The sequence below is a fragment of the Coenobita brevimanus genome, chromosome 14 (assembly GCF_032717465.1).
Source record: "Coenobita brevimanus isolate Jiangsu-jjx chromosome 14, ASM3271746v2, whole genome shotgun sequence".
Lineage (NCBI taxonomy): Eukaryota > Metazoa > Arthropoda > Malacostraca > Decapoda > Coenobitidae > Coenobita > Coenobita brevimanus.
The window spans coordinates 27,346,438-27,363,086 of NC_136967.1; the positions used below are offsets into that span (position 1 = coordinate 27,346,438).

General features: G+C 44.1%; 1 protein-coding gene across 1 annotated transcript in view; it reads right to left on the reverse strand.

Moving 5' to 3' along the window:
- Window positions 1-16,649, reverse strand: part of LOC145390263 (uncharacterized) — a 355,704-nt gene that overhangs the window by 24,948 nt on the left and 314,107 nt on the right. Inside the window, exon 6 of the mRNA XM_080265244.1 lies at window positions 10,638-10,720. Coding sequence (XP_080121370.1) covers window positions 10,638-10,720 — 83 coding nt within the window. The remainder of the gene's footprint in view (window positions 1-10,637; window positions 10,721-16,649) is intronic.

Sequence of the window (16,649 nt, forward strand, 5' to 3'; positions counted from 1 at the left end):
GTAGTTCCTTATCCTCAGGATTGAGGTTGACTCCTCCTTCGGTGGGAATAACCATTAAGAATCAGTTTGGCGTCTTGGAAGAACAGGACAACAGGAATGTAACAACGGATTTAGGTACCCGGGATTCAGACCCCTCGCCAACCACACAGGCTGATACGCCCGCCCAGAGATTATCATATTCAGCGGTTGTCCACTCGTCCCCGAAGTTAAAGCACCCTCACATGCCTGAATGTCATCGTCATCACCCATGTTTCCCAGTAGACAGGACCCCGATGGAAGAGATCTTGCCAGCTCCACTCCCCTCCTCAGGTCAACAACAGGAACGGGCCCCTCATCGTGCCCACGCAACCCATACCCCGACAGCCAGACCCCAGCAACCTACTTCACCGCCCCCTCCCCTCGGTAGCCAGCTGCAACCTCTCCCCGCTATGGACCTTGCTGCCCTTCTCCAGATCATCATTGATCCCATCTCCACTTATCTTCAGGGAACCTCACCCAAGGAGATCTGTGAGCAACTCATGCCCAGGTTATTCTCCCTCGCACCATCTTCTTAAACTCCACTTTTCAGTCTTTTACCATGGTGGTGTGGAATGCTCGTTCAGTACCGAGAAAAACCCACAAATTTAAGATGAATATGGATGAATTACTCCCTTCAGTTACTGGGGTGAGTGAAACATGGTTACAATTACATCTTCACTTTAACCTTAGGGGATACACTGTAGTAAGAAAAGATAGGCTGGCTCAACAAGGGGAAAGTTTGGCTTTACTGGTTAGGGAAGGCATTCACTGTAGGTCCTTTCCCCTCACTGCTTGTCACAATGGAGTTCTGGAGACCTTGGGTGCACAGGTAGAGCTGCAGGGACGTTGAGTTTCCCTAATACTGTTATACAACTCCTGCCGCACTCTCACAGTCGCCGAATTAACTTATTACCTTGATCAGCTCCCTTCGCCGGCACTGGTCTTTGGTGACTTCAATGCCCATCACTCCCTGTGGGAACCTGACCTCCCTCGTAGCTCTGTCAATGCCTCCAGTTCATCCCTGTTTTCTTAGCTGCTACAGTCGGATAGATACACCCTTCTCTCCCCGACGGACCTCAAGACCCGTTACGATCCACACACAGGAGTGGGTTCAGCTTCAGACCTGTGTATAGGGGATGTTTACTTTCATGGGGTGGAGCTTACCGTGGGACCCTTTACGGGTAGCGATCATCTCCCACTGATAATCCACTTCCCTGACATGCTTGTTTCCACCTTGATTCCCATGAGCCCGCGTTGGCGTCTGTGGGATGGTGGATGGACAAAGTTTTCCGCAAACTTGACGAACTCTCCGCCGGTGCTTCAGTCTTCCTTAAATATCGTTGCGGGTGCTTTTTCAGACTGGTTGATAGCGGCAGGCAAGAATACATTCTCGCTAGTCACTTCCCGTCGGATCCCAAGGTGTGGTGTCCCTTGGTGGACAAAGGAGTGTCACCGGGTGGTGTCAGCAAAGCGCCGGGCTTGGCACGCATGGCAGACCTGCCTATCTGAGGGCAACAGGATTCAGTATCGTCGGCTAAATGCGGAAGGCATTCGTACTGTCACAGCCACAAAACGGAAGGCCTGGGCAACTTTCGTAGCCTCGCTATCATTTTCCACCTCCTCCACATGCACCTGGCGTTTTTTGTGGGCCATGAAGGGTAAGCTGACCTCCTTCTCATATCCACTAACTCAAGATGGTGTTGATCTACTTACTACCACGGGGAAAGCTGATGCACTTGCACGACATTACAGCATGTCTATTATTATCCCTGCTCCCCTCCCTGACTTGCCCTGGGTCATGCATGTGGTTGTGGTAGCTGAAGCAGAGCCCTCCCCCACAGATTTGTCGTCCCCTATCACTTCCCATGAGTTGTCAGTCACAATCCGTGCTCTGCCACCACGCAAAGCTGCTGGACCGGATACTATACCGTATGAATTCCTGACTCACCTTCCCTCAGTGGGATATGATCTCCTCCTAAAGCTGCTAAAGGACAGCTGGCAGCTGGGCGTCTTTCCCACGACATGGAAACGTGCCTCCATTCTCCCGTTTCCAAAGCCAGGGAAAGACCCCACCCTGCTTAGCAGCTACAGGCCGATAGCACTTCTCTCCTGCCTTGGAAAACTCATGGAACGAGTGGTGAGTAATAGGTTACATTGGTGGGCATAGAGAAAGGGTCTTCTGGAGGAGCAGTGTGGCTTCCGGCCATGATGCGACACTCTGGATGTCCTTCATCAACTTGAGCATTTCATCCATGTTACATATAGAAGTAAAGAAGTCATGTTGGTTCTTTTTATTGACCTGGGCGGGGTCTTCGATTCTGCTTCCCACGAGGGGATCCTCTATAATTTATCGAGAGTGGGGATAGTGGGGAAGCCTCTGACTTGGTTCCATAATTTCCTCTCAGGTAGAACCTTCTCAGTTTCTCTTGGGGGGATAACATCTTGTAGAGGGATACTTCAGGTGTCGGTCTTGAGTCCCTTCCTCTTTAACATGTTGTTGTCCACACTTCCCCATCCTCCAGGCACCTCCCTCCTAGTATATGCAAATGACCTAACCCTCTTTAGCTCAGCATCCACTCTGTTAGAGGCACAGGACTGTCTCCAGTCGGGGATTAACACCCTACTAACCTGGTTTGCAGACTGGGGATTCAGGGTTAATGTAGACAAGAGTGTTATAATGTTTTTCACCCTTAGACGTGCACTACCCTCTCTGCCCACTATTCATATTCATGACACCCTGGTCCCTCTCAGGCACCACCATACTTTCCTGGGGCCCTGACTTGATGGCCCAGTTCTAACTTGGAAGGCACACATTGATTACTTACGGGTCTCCTGCATGAAGTGCCTTTCCCTCATGAAATGCTTAACTGGCTTCCGATGGGGCATCTCCCGGGAAATCCTGTTGAAGTTTTACCGTACGTATATCAGGAGTAAACTGGACTATGGCTGTACCATATATGGATCTGCATCCCCCTCCATTTTACGTAAGCTTGACACAATTCAAAACTCTGCCCTCCGGACAGCACTTTGAGCACTCTGCTCTTCGCCAGCCGTTGCAATGCATGCAGAGGCAAATGTGTTACCCCTGGAGCGTTGGCGAGTGTTCCAAGACTGCTCATTCCTATATAGAAGTCTCTCCTCCTCCCCTTCCCATCCCTTGGCTATACTTTATGCCCATCCTAGTATCACCCATGATGATCCATCCTGGCCTCTACGTTCCTGTGTTCCATTCCTCGTCTGTGCATTGCAATCCTTTTGCCGATTGTCCTTGCCTCTGCCTCATCCTTTCCCCATGTCTCTTGTCTCTCCAGTCTCCCCTTGGTTCCCACTCCCCTCCTTTTTTAACTTAAACCTCCATGTCCTGTTTACTAAGTCCACTGACTGTCCCAATGCCCTACCCCTCTTTGGTGATCTAGTGTCCCTCCGTTATGCTAACTTTATTCAAATTTTTACAGATGGCTCTCATGACTCCTCCCCACCCTCCACGATGGCAGCAATCTTTGTCCCTTGCCTTTCTCTGTATAAAACTTGGAAACTAGACGGGCTTCACCCTATCCTTGCTGCCGAGCTTTATGCCATCCTGGGCGCCTTGGAGTTTATCAGAGAGACATTTCCTCCCCTGACAGTCGTCATTTTTTCCGATTCCCAGTCTTCCCTAGCCCTTTTGTGCTCCAGGCGTCCATCCTCTCATCGCAAACTAGTCTTCAACTGTCACTCTGTTCTTCTCTTTCTCCATGAACAAGGTTATATAGTACATTTTCAGTGGGTCCCTTCCCACACTGGCATCCATGGAAACGTAGTTGATGCTGCGGCCACACTGGCACATGACATGACAGATATTCACTCCTATCCTCTTGACTTTTCCTCCTTCTCATCACACAACTTTTGCACCCTCTTCACCTTATGGAATGTTGCTATCTCTGACCTACTCCGCAACACCACACTCTCGGCATACCGTTCCTCATCTGTCCCACAACCTTGGGTTCGCTCCCCCAGCCGCGACCTGGACACTGCATTGGTTCTACTACAGCTTGACCACACTGCACTCAATGCACACCTGCACAGGATAGGCTTCTCCCCTACTCCTTCGTGCCCATGGTGCGATGACACAGAAGAGACTATCCTCCACTTCGTCTTTTGGTGCCCGAGATTCTTCTCTGCTAGAACCTTTCTCCGTTCAGCCTTGATTGCCTGTAGTGCATATGACTTCATGCTCCCCATTCTGCTAGCTGGTGTCGGGCTACCAGAGGACCTCAAGACCAAGGTGCTACGCCGCATGAAACAATTCCTCCGCATCACAGGTCAAATTCGACGCCTGTAATCCCTGTTAGTGACATGAGTCTCCACTGCTTTTTCCAGATCTCAACTGATCGCTAGTGCATGGTCATCCCTGCAAGGCCCCACTTCCCGGTGTACCACCTCCACCTGGGGAGAGTGTATAAGCTTCACTGCTTCACTACCTTTCAACCTAAGAAGAAGAAGAAGAAGCAGTAACATGGAAATTTTAACTGTTTTTATAGCTTCTCTTGCCCTTATTACTGTACTATTGTTTGTAAAGATGTACAGTACATAGGAAATGGAGGTTGCTGTTACAGTACTCATGGAACATTTGTTTTTGTTGTCAGCAGTGTCGATGATGGGGAGGCTGGAGGAGGGAGCTGGGATGAGTACAGTAGTCAGAAGAGGCCATGCATTCACTATTCATTATTTTTAACTTTCAGTGTTCTTGTATTAAACAAAGTGGTTCTTTACTGTTCTTGTATTAAATGTGGTTGTAAATACGCACATAGGGTTTTTCATTAGTTAGGAAATGGTGGGTTCAGGTGTTTTTAGTGGGGGCAGCAGATATCCGCAGATTTTTAACATTCGCGGGTGTTTCTGTTACCTAACCCCCGCGAATGTTACGGGATGACTGTACCCCATTACAGATGTCTTGCATCAGACTCGCCATGATTGGCTGGCTTACATCCGGGTACCTGTCCTGGGCACACTCAAGGCTGCATGGTTAGGTGAAAATTTATGGGTTTTGTAATTTTAAGGGATGAAAATGGAACAAAAATATATCTTAATAAGAAAAAAATTACAGGCAACCCCCCAAATTCACAGGTGTGAATTTCACGGCCCCCACTTTTACGTGGATTTTCCCCAAGCAAAAAATATTTTCACCAATCTGAGTCCGCGGAAAGCACTAGGAGGCATTCGCGGCATCGGCTATTTCCCACGCTCAGGCAGCCGCGCAGTTTCACGAGGAGGCCGCACCCATACATACCCCGCACCTCTCTGGTGGACGTCTATCTATCTATCTATTGCCAGACGCCTTAATCCCATACGGGGTGGCCACAAAAAAAATTGCCTCCACATCGCCCTGTTCCCCGCCATTTCACTGCCCTGCTCCCAACTCACCCCCCCCCCCTCTCATATACCTCTCCACGCCATCCCTCCATCTCATCCTCGGCCTCTCCCTCCCTCTCCCCCCATCCACCTCACTCACATACCCTCTCCTCGTCAGTCTCTCACCCTCCATCCTCTCCTCATGTCCAAACCACCATTGTGTGTTCCTCCTAATGCTTCCTATCACATCCACATCCACACCACAATGCTCCTTTATATCCTCATTTGTCAGCCTGTTTCTCCATGTGACTCCACAGGCTCCCCTTAAATAACTCATTTCCACTGCTCTCACTCTTGACTTGTGTCCTTCCAACAACGTCCATGCTTCACTTCCATACGTTAGAGTTGGTATCACAATACTGTCATGTAGTAACTTTTTCACTTCCATGCTCACTTCCCTATTTCTGATCACTGCTTTAATGGAACCAGCAACTTTCTTCCATGCTGTACCCTTTCAAGCACTTTACCCTCCAAACTTCCATCCTTACTCATCGCACTCCCCAAGTACTTAAACGTACTCACATTATCCATTTCCTCCTCATCCAGCCTCATTGTACATTCACTGACTTCACCTCTCTCAAAGACCATCACTTTACTCTTCCCTAGATTCACCTTTTGATTCCATTTCTTACACACTCTCCTAAACTCATCCACCAAGCCCTGCAGCTCCCCTTCGTCTTCATTCAACAACACAGTATCATCTGCAAACAACAGTACAGGGAGTTTCCAAACATTACCCTCTTTCACTAGGGGCACTCCAACATCCACTGTCCTACCTTGTATCTCTTTCATTACCCCATCCATGTACAAACTGAACGATCATGGAGACATGACATATCTCTGTTTCAACCCAACCTTCCAAGAGAAAAATTTACTCACTTCACCATCCACATGCACTGCAGCCTTAGCACCATCATACATACTCCTCACAGCATTCAACAACTTCCCATCTACTCCATATATTCTTAATACTTTCCACAATCCTTGCCTACCCATCCTGTCATATGCATTCTCCAAATCCATAAGGGCAGCATACAAGTTCTTTCCCTTCTCTAGAAACTTTTCCACTAAAGATCTAAGAATGAATATCTGATCTACACAACCTCTTCCCTTTCTAAAGCCTCCCTGTTCTCCAACTATTTCCTCTGTTATTTCCCTAACTCTGTCAATAAGCATCCTACTGTACACTTTTCCTATTAAACTAAGAAGACAAATGCCCCTATGAGTACCACACCCTTGTTTTTCCTCTTTTCCTCTGTACATGGGTATAATTATACCTGACTTCCAATCCTCCAGGACTCTACCTTCCTCCCAGGCCAATCTGCACATCTTGCACATCCATTCTACTACTATCTCTCCCCCATGCTTCAGCATTTCATCACACACTCCATCAATTCCTGGGGCTTTCCCCAATTTGACTTTCTTCATCGCTTCCACAACTTCTATGCTACTGATTTCTTCCTGTCTTCTCACCTCCCTCCTTCTCCCTGCCATTCCCCAGCCACTTTTTTTCGCATTACTTCCATTCTCTATGTTCAACAATTCCTTAAAGTGTTCTCTCCATCCGCTCATTTTTTCTCCTTTCTCCACAAGTAATCTATCATTTTTTTTTTCACTCCCATACTAACTTCACTGCCACCCTGTCTTACTCTTTTCACCTCTTTCCAGAATATTTTCTTACAGTTCCTCCACTTTACGCTAAAATCCCTTCCAAATTCCTCATCCACTCTCTTCTCACTCTCTCTATTCTTTTCACCTCTCTCTTCCTTTCTACATATAACTCTCTCTTCCACCTCTCAACTTCTTCCAAGCCCCTATTTCTCATCCATTCACTGTATGCTTTCTTCTTTTGTGCCACAGCCTGTCTCACCTCTTCATTCCACCATGCTGTTCCTTGCACCCCCTGCTGCCTTCTCTTCACCCCACACACCACATCACATGCTGCACATATTTCTTCTGTGACTATCTTGCACACACCTCCCACGTCCCCCATCTGCTCCAATTCATATTTACCCAATCGTTCCTCCACTTCTCTTTTATATTCTGCCATTTTCTCATCCTCATGTAACCTTTCCACTCTCCTTGCAACTACTCCTTCCTCCCATCCTACGCTTCTTCTACTTCTCCATCTTACTTGGATCTTGACTCTGGCCACCACCAAGTAGTGGTCAGAAAGTCCACTCCCCCAACCTCTACAAGCTCTTGCTTCCACTACACATCTTCGCATCCTTTCATCCACACACACACATAATCAATCATTGCCATCCTTTCATTCAGTTCACGACCCACCCTTCTCATCACTCGCCATGTATACTGTGGATCATTTTGTGCCTGAAGAGGGTATTGGCTATCACCAACCCCCTCCCGGCACAAATGTCCACTAACGCACTGCCACTCTCATCTATCTCAGCAGGCACACCCCACTCAACAACTATTTCATCCACCTTCACATTCCCCACTTTACCATTCATATCACCAAAAACACTCTCTCATTCCTTCCAAACTTTTCCATGCACACTTCTACATTTGTCCAGAACTCTCTCTCAAATTATTTACCTGGTGGAAGTCACCAGGTAAATAATTTGCCCTAACTTATTTTAGTCATACGCATTAAATGCTTATTTGTTAATTAAGTTTTTATACAATACTTCAGTATACATTTGTGATGTTTTATGGTGTCCAGATATGATTTTTAAAGTCTATGCACACTGCTGCAGTGTTGGAGGCAGTCAGCAACAATAAAATTAGCCTTAATTCTTATAATCACACCAATTTACAAGTTACTTCATACTGAAGTAAACTGTATATTGTACAGTAGAGCAGTCTATCTATCTATCTATAGCCCGACGCCCTAATCCCGTAAAGGGTGGCCGCAGACAAAATGCCTCCAAGTCACTCTGTCACCCACCATTTGACTCCCCTCCCCCCAACTCACCCCCCCCTCCCTCATATACCTCTCAACTCTATCCCTCCACCTCATCCTCGGTCTACCCCTCCCTCTCCCTCCCTCCACCTCACCTACATATACCCTCTTAGTCAGTCTTTCATTCTCCATTCTCTCCACATGTCCAAACCACCTCAGTGTATTTCTCCTAATCTTTTCAACCACATCCACATCTACCCCACAACGTTCCTTCACTTCTTCATTCGTCAACCTGTCCCTCCACGTCACTCCACATGCTCCTCTCAAGTAACTCATTTCCACTGCTCTCACTCTTGACTTGTAGTACAGTATATATTTGTGCCGTTTTAAGACAGTTTTGGTTCCTGTGATGGGTTCTAAGGACATAGAGGGGTTACAGGCTACCATAGGGACATTTGAGCTGGGTGTATTAAAATTACACAGTAATTTCACATTCACAGGGGTCTGTGTCCCCTAACCCCTGCGAAATTGGGGGGTTGCCTGTACTCTTTCATCCAGGTATTCTCATAAATTAGCATTCAGTTCCACATTCTTCAGTCAATTTCGTGCTTCCCAACATATTTCAGATCGACTATGCATACAGCTATTAGTCCTTTCTCGCAGCTCACTGAGTTCTACCCCACACTCATGTGGGTTTTGCAGTTTTAGGGGATGAAATGGAACAAAAGTTTTTGCTAATTAGAAAAAAATTACTCTTTCAGCCATGTGCTCTCGTAAATTAGCACGCAGTTCCACATTCTTCATTCAGTTTTGCACTTCCCAACACATTTCAGACTGAACAAGCATCTCTCCAATATTACCCCACACTCATATGGGTTTCGTAATTTTAGGGGATGAAATGGAACGAGTTTTTGCTAATCAGAAAAAAAAAAAATCTTTCATCCATGTGTTCTCATAAGTTAGTGTTCAGTTCCACATTCTTTGTTTGATTTTGCGCTTCCCAACAGATTTCAGACCGACTGAGCATATAGCTATCAGTCCTATCTTCCATCATACTGAGTTCTACCTGCTCTGTGCAGGAAGATTTTTTGTGCATGTGTCTGAAAGTCCAGCGAGGATATTGACTCTTAGTCATGCCACGTGATCAGCCCCGGCCACCCATAGAGCAGCGCATCTTCTTACATGCCCAAAGTATGAGATAGCAAAGGAGTCACAGCAGGGCAGTGGGTGGGTAGAAATTATGCCCAGAGGTATAAGATAATAAAGGAGTTAGAGCAGGGAAAGAGGCAGGTAGAAATGGCAAAAAAGCATTGCATGAATGAGGGCACCATCAGAATGATTTGGAAGGGCCAGGAGAAGGTAAAGAAGATCGTGTGTGGGAACCCTAGCAATACGAGCCTGGCAGCAGTGAAAGTTCATAATGTTGTCCTGCAGGTGACTGAGAAGCTCATAGGGTGTTATGTGGAATGTCAGAGAGAGAAAAACTAGCCATTTGCTCAGTTAGCCTGAAATATGTTGGGAAGTGTGAAATCAAATGGAGAATGTGAAACTGAATGCTAACTTCCAAGAACACATGGATAAAAGAGTGATTTTTTTCTGATTAGCAAACATATTTGTTCCACTTTGTCCCCTACTACTGAGAAACCCATAACTTTTCATCTAGGCACAGGGCCTGATGTCCCTACCGAAGGCTGCATGATATAAGAGAAGCTTTATGAGAATAATATTGGGGGTAGGGGATGAGGGGACAGTTCTGGGGGCTAAGCATCAACAGCACAAGGGTACCCAGCCCAACTTTTGCTTTTGTTAATGCTATCTTTAATGCCACTGATGTTGATAATTACAACAGTAATACTGTATCTCTTTCACTGTTTTACCTGATGATGCGCATAAGCAGAGGATAATTTACGTGTAGTAGGATGGTAACATGGGGTAAAACTGAGAGTTTTGGAAAGTCACCAGAACACATTGTACCGTTATACAATACATGAGTGACACGGGTCTGAGCTGCTCCAGTCCCTATTGTCCATGTTACTAGAGGATTGAGTGTAACCAACTTATGCCAGATGGTATAGTGGATTAAGGTGTTCTAATGGGAGGACGCCTGTCAGGATTTCCATATGGGGGATGGCTGGGGTTTATTTCTCACATATTGTCACCTAGGCTGGTCACACTTGCCTTAAATGCTGGGACTGAGTAGCCCAGCCCCAGATCCCTTTGTTCCCGATGATGGGGAAAAGGACTGGATGATGAACGGATAAGCATTAATTGTCCTACATAAATGACATCAATATAGGTGGTTTATAAATAACATTCTAAATGCCATCATCATAAAACAGTATGGTAGAGTAGAGTTCATACTTACACTAAGTTCAACAGATGCATAGCAACTCTTAACAGCAGTCACCAAACAATTTTCTTCATCATTTTTATCCAAGTGACTTGAACCTTTGAAAAGAAAGAAAATGAAAGTTAACCTTCCTGACATGTAATTACAATTCATTGTCAGTAAATCCGTTCAATAAAATGGACAGAAAATATTTCCAATTACTTTGTTAATATACTGGTATGGTAATAATTACACTGAAAATAATATTGCACTGACTCCTTCAGCTCAATGAAGTGTTCAATTCATTCTTACTGCCTCCAGATAATTTTAATCAGCTAAAACTAAACTATTCACACTGCAAAGGTTCCATATAGCCTTTATTTACCATAATCACAACGTCTCCCCAAACCTGAATACAGTAGAAGCTCGATTAACTAGGCATCCAATGCATCGGCACATCCGTATAACCAGAACGCAAATTCGATCCGGCATGGGGTCGAAAATATTCCTGGTCGTCCCCCTATAATTCTTGAGTAGTTCTGTACAGTACAGGATAAAGTAGTGTATGCAGCTAAGTTTTCAAAATTATTATGGCCTGTAACATATGCCAAATTTTTCTTTAAATAATTTTTGGTAATGTTTGCTGGTTTGTGTTCAGTCCTGTACAATTTCTCTTGCTGTCTTTTTGTGTGCATTGTAGTGTACACTCACGATCACTAATTTCTGCTCAGGGGTGCACCCTTCGTACTCCCATATACTCAGGGAAGACGGGAGGGGGGGATGAAACAAGCTCCACCCGCCTCTACCCCAGCTCCCAATCCTCCCCCATGCCCCTACCCCTCCCAGTCCCCCACACGTCATTCTTAACTGGCAGTTACATCTCAAGCTAACCTCATACTTTAAACACTCATAGTCACATTACTAATACACAAATATAAAAAACTAGGATATGTAAAAAGTATATAATATGACTATGAACATGCTGCAGCAAGAAATTGGTGCATTATAACGTTGACAATAAAACAAAAACGTTAACAACGGCAATCCCAGGCCTCATGCGTTGGGTGTTTGTATGCGTCCGTGTCTATGCCTGCATGTTTGGGTGTGTTTATGTCTGTGTTTTTCAATGTGTGTGTGTGTGTGTGTGTGTGTGTGTGTGTGTGTGTGTGTGTGTGTGTGTGTGTGTGTGTGTGTGTGTGTAAAGCAGTGCACCCAACACAGGAGGCCTGAGGTGGCCGTTGTTAACATTTTTGTCTTACTGTCGTCATAATGCATTAATTTCTTGCTGCAACATGTTGATAGTTATATTCTTTTAACATATCCTAATGTTCTTTGTTCGTATTAGTAGTGGGACGAAGAGTGTTAACCCCTTAACCACTGGGCGGCATTTTTGTGACACTAGGGAGCAAGGGATCATACCGCAGGGCGTCACTTTTGTGATTCTGTGTTATTTTGAATTCGCCTGGGCCTTCAAGTGGTGGCTTGTATCATATATCAGTACTACCAGTGTCCAGCTACACTCAGTTCTGCTAATGTCACCTGTACTCCCATCCACTGTTGACAATCTAGCCATTTTTCTCCTGTCCTTGACTCCTCTCCTTACCTCCCCTCCATTACCCTCTCCTCCCGCCTGACCAGTTACGCTGAGCTACAAAAATCATGGACGGATTTTTCCACTCATTTTATCCATTGAAATGAGCCCTTTGCCCTATACTTACACTAAATAATATATAAAAGAAAGAGAAAAGGTAACTGATACTGCCATACATCTGGAATGGGCTAATTATCACCTGGCAACACCTCACGTGCACTCGTTCGCTAATTTTCCCTGTTTATTTCCCCTTGAAATATGCTGTATGACCTGTTCTCATAATAAAAATATATATATGAAAGGAAGGGAGAAGCCTAAGTGATATCTACATTCACCTGGGACTACCTAATTTATTATGTATTGTCTAGATTTCCTGCCAATCATTTCATAGCGTATATATTAGAAGTTATCACCACGCTGACATTGGCAACCCTTCACTGCCCCTAGGCCACAGCATTCAGTTTACTGTCGTCTTTCAAGGTGAAACCACGTCGGATTCGCGCCTGTCCAATTCTGCCGCTTTTTAGCCCCATGCAAAGGGCCGTGTGACCTCTACCCCTACTAAACCTCGTGTGGGAAGGGGTAAAGGGCTAAGTGACTCTGCTGTGGAACATGAACTGGTTAATTTATCAATGATAATGATGGACAATGACTACGATCTTTCTGGTGACTCTAAAACAGTGCAAGTGGAAATGTAAATAATGTGTAAATGATGTGTAAACAGCAAGTGAAAGCAATTATTGTAAATATAACTGAACAGTGGAATATAGTTTTATAAGTTACTGCAAGTGACAGTGCATAACATAGGGTAAATAAAATAGAAATGTAAATAATGTAAATAAAATAAAGACTGCAAACAGAAATGTAAATAAGTATTAATATAAGAATATGAGTATAAATACCAGGAGTAATGAAAGTGAAAGGGAAAGATTCGCTCTATCATGTATAACTACTGGGAGTAATGAAAGTGAAAGATTCGCTCTCTACGCTAGTTTACAGAATGAGAAAGTGAATGCCTAGAGTGAAAATAAACTACTGTACTAGTACTGAAAGAAACTTATAGATAAATACTGTATATATAAATAAGTGTAATAAAGTACTCGGAATATAAAGTGTGTGTTTATAAATATTAAATGACAGCTCCGCCTCAGAATACCATCGGGGAACCAACAGGGGAGGAAAGCTCATATGCGCTTGTAATTTACATTGCTTTCACAGTTTTTTTTTTTTTAAATATGGATTCCAAAGTACTTGAAATTCATAGAATAGTGTTTGTAGTTATAATATCAGGCAGTGGTAACCATATCACGGGGTATCAGGAAGTGTAAAGTGGAGCCTTCGTTACCCAACTTCAGAAGTCTCCACAGGTCCTACGGTAGACGACAAAGGCTCAACAAACATCCCAGGAGAAACCTGAAGGTATGTGCCATATTCTTATAAAATTATAATATTCTAGGACTAATAACAGATTTTTGGCAAATATTTTTAAAAAGTCAATCGGAGCGCGAATATCCCCGCGGGACACACACGGCACACTCCCAACAAACCCACGGTTAAGGGGTTAAGCATGAAATCAGCTTGAGATGTATCTGCCAGTTAAGAATGACAGGTGGGGTGGGGGGTTGGGTAGGGGTATGGGGGATGGTCGGCAGCTGGGGTAGTGCCGGTGAAGCTCATTTCGTCCCCCCCTCCCCTCTTCCCTCGGTATTCTGAGGTAGGAAGGGAGCACCCCTGGGCAGATATTAGTAAGCATGAGTGTACCTGTACTGTATCTTACCTGTACTGTATCTAATACTGAATAATGAACTTTATGAATTAAAGTCCCAAGTTTGGTACTATTTCATTCATTTGACCTCCCAGAAAATTTCTAAGGGTAACATTCAATTATCCAGAAAATTCCATATCTGGAATGGAAGAATCCCCGTGCATTCCAGTTAATCGAGCTTTTACTGACCACCACTCATTAATTTCCACTAAGTACCTATTTTGCTGCCTAAAAAAGATAGAATGATGTAACTCTAAATTTCAGTATCGTTGCTCAAGATGTCAAACCCAAAATGATGACAGGGTGCTGGCTGAAAGGGCAATTTCTAGTGGGACAGTATAGTAGTCATGAAGCAACTATCCTAAGATGTTTACTCTCCGAAGAATTCACAACAATAAGCTGAGCATGTGGCTTTTCCTCTAATCCTCTCTGGAGTTACCAATTACTAATATAATCAAATTTAAATGAAATATTAAAACCCTAATTCATTACTTCATAAAATTAGCAACAAAAATGTAACTATGAGTCTGAATTTGTTTTCTGCAGAAACTAACACCCAATTCTATATTAATAATATTGGAGTGCAATACATTCTCTTTGCTGGAACACTCCATAATAGTGGTTGCTAATTCGTGGATTTCAAAGCATGAAACATTTAGCTTCATGCTTATTAATAATCATTATTTATACTACAATAGATACTATGCTGAATAAATTATTTTCAGAATAGACTAACTGCCTATGAAGTCAGATGCAATACCATTTTATAAACTCGTCTTTATAAGGGACCATTAATCGAGAAAAGGAATGTTAGTTCCAAGGCCTAAAATAACACTCAGAACAATCAACTCACCATTTTGTGATTGAATCCTCTGCTTCTAACAATGACAACTATTCCTCATAGGCACACATACAGTATACCATTCTTACACAAAACACCTCTTAATGGGTGAAAAAATTTCCAAAAAACACGTCCTCTGTCTGAACGAACTAGTACTGTACAGGCAATATCCAAATCCTATCCTCTCTCACTAAGGATACAACAACATCCTCTGCCCTATCAAGTACATACCCTTGACATACGACAGACATTTGTTCTCCAATTTTGCAAAATTAAGCAGTTCATCACATCACAGATCCTTTGTTTCTAATGAATCTGCATGAAAAAATATAGATGTATTCCTGACAACATCCATTTCCACTACCTTCCTTCCACAATATTCATCATCATCATCCAGACCTCCTTTCCTACCCTGGGACAGGGTGAGGAGTAGCAATGTCCAGAAAGCTCAAATTTGCCCAATCCAATGGGCCACGCTCCCATTCACTCATCATTCAGGCCCCCGGAATCCTGGCTCTATCGGATACGCCAAAAACATTCACCACGTTCTGTAGTTTCACATAAACGTATCTGGTTGAGTCAATCTGGACGCTGCTACATTAAAAAGGGGTGCCAAATCCCTGATCATGCACTTCTCCTCACAACATTCATCCAGCCAACCTGATCTCTTGTCAGTTCCCTAGCTTCACCGACTTCCAAACCTCTCTTCCTCACATATTCATCCACCAAATTTCTCCACCTTCTCCTTGGCCTACCTCACCTCTTCCCTCCTTCAAATTCGGACAGATATACCTTTTTCACCAGTCTATTGTTATCCATTCTCTCCACATGACCATATCATCTCAGTACACTCTCTTCTATTCTGGTGTCCACCGACTTCCTCACTCCACATCTTTCATAAATCACATTATTTCGTATCCTATCCACCCTCTCTATTCCACATACATTCCTCAGCAGTCCCATCTCCAATGCTCTTACTCTTGACTTTTCATTTCCATGCCACACCATGGTCTCACATCCATATGTTAAGGTTGGCACTAACACTCCCTCATGCATGCCTGGTGCAGCTGCAACACTCAAGCCTCTGTTTCTTATCAAGGCCTTCATTGCACCAGCTATTGAATAATTACTTTCCACTGGATTGTTAACACACAGTATAAGGATTCACGCTGTGGCATAAGTACTATAGTCATGTTGTGGCAAAGTTAAATTATAAAAAAATATTAAAGTTAATGAATCAATCAGCTGGAGGGAGCAGCCATCTCCCAGCTGCTACTTTTGCCAATGTCCAACCACCAACGCATGTGGTCGTATCTCTGTCTCTTGTAATTTTATATATATATATATATATATATATATATATGTATGTATGTATGTATAAATGCAAGGAAGAAGGAACCAAAGGCTAGAAGCCCACAAACTGTTCCTTCCACAAAAAAATTAAAATACACTTGACCCACCATTTCCCGTACCCCGAATTCCCGTATTTCAGATTTCACAGACATGGGCTGAGGCCGGGCAATATCATCAATATTGCTACATGGTGTAATAATAAAAGAACAACACCAGGTGAGCCGCCAGACAAAAATCTCAAGCTTATTTGCGTCACGGGCTGGCAGGCCATGGTCGCCTCACCCAGACGCTGCTCACCTCAAACTGCACCTGAGTCACCTCAACCTGGCCCCAGTGGTATCACCCAGTCACACACAGAGGTCATTGGTGACACCAACTCCGAATAACAAGTCATTCTGGGGTCCTACTATATGATCATGGCATACATAGTTTCACCTACAGTGTTTCAGTAAGTACAAGTATTTATACTTTCCATTTATATATACTGTATTTATGTTT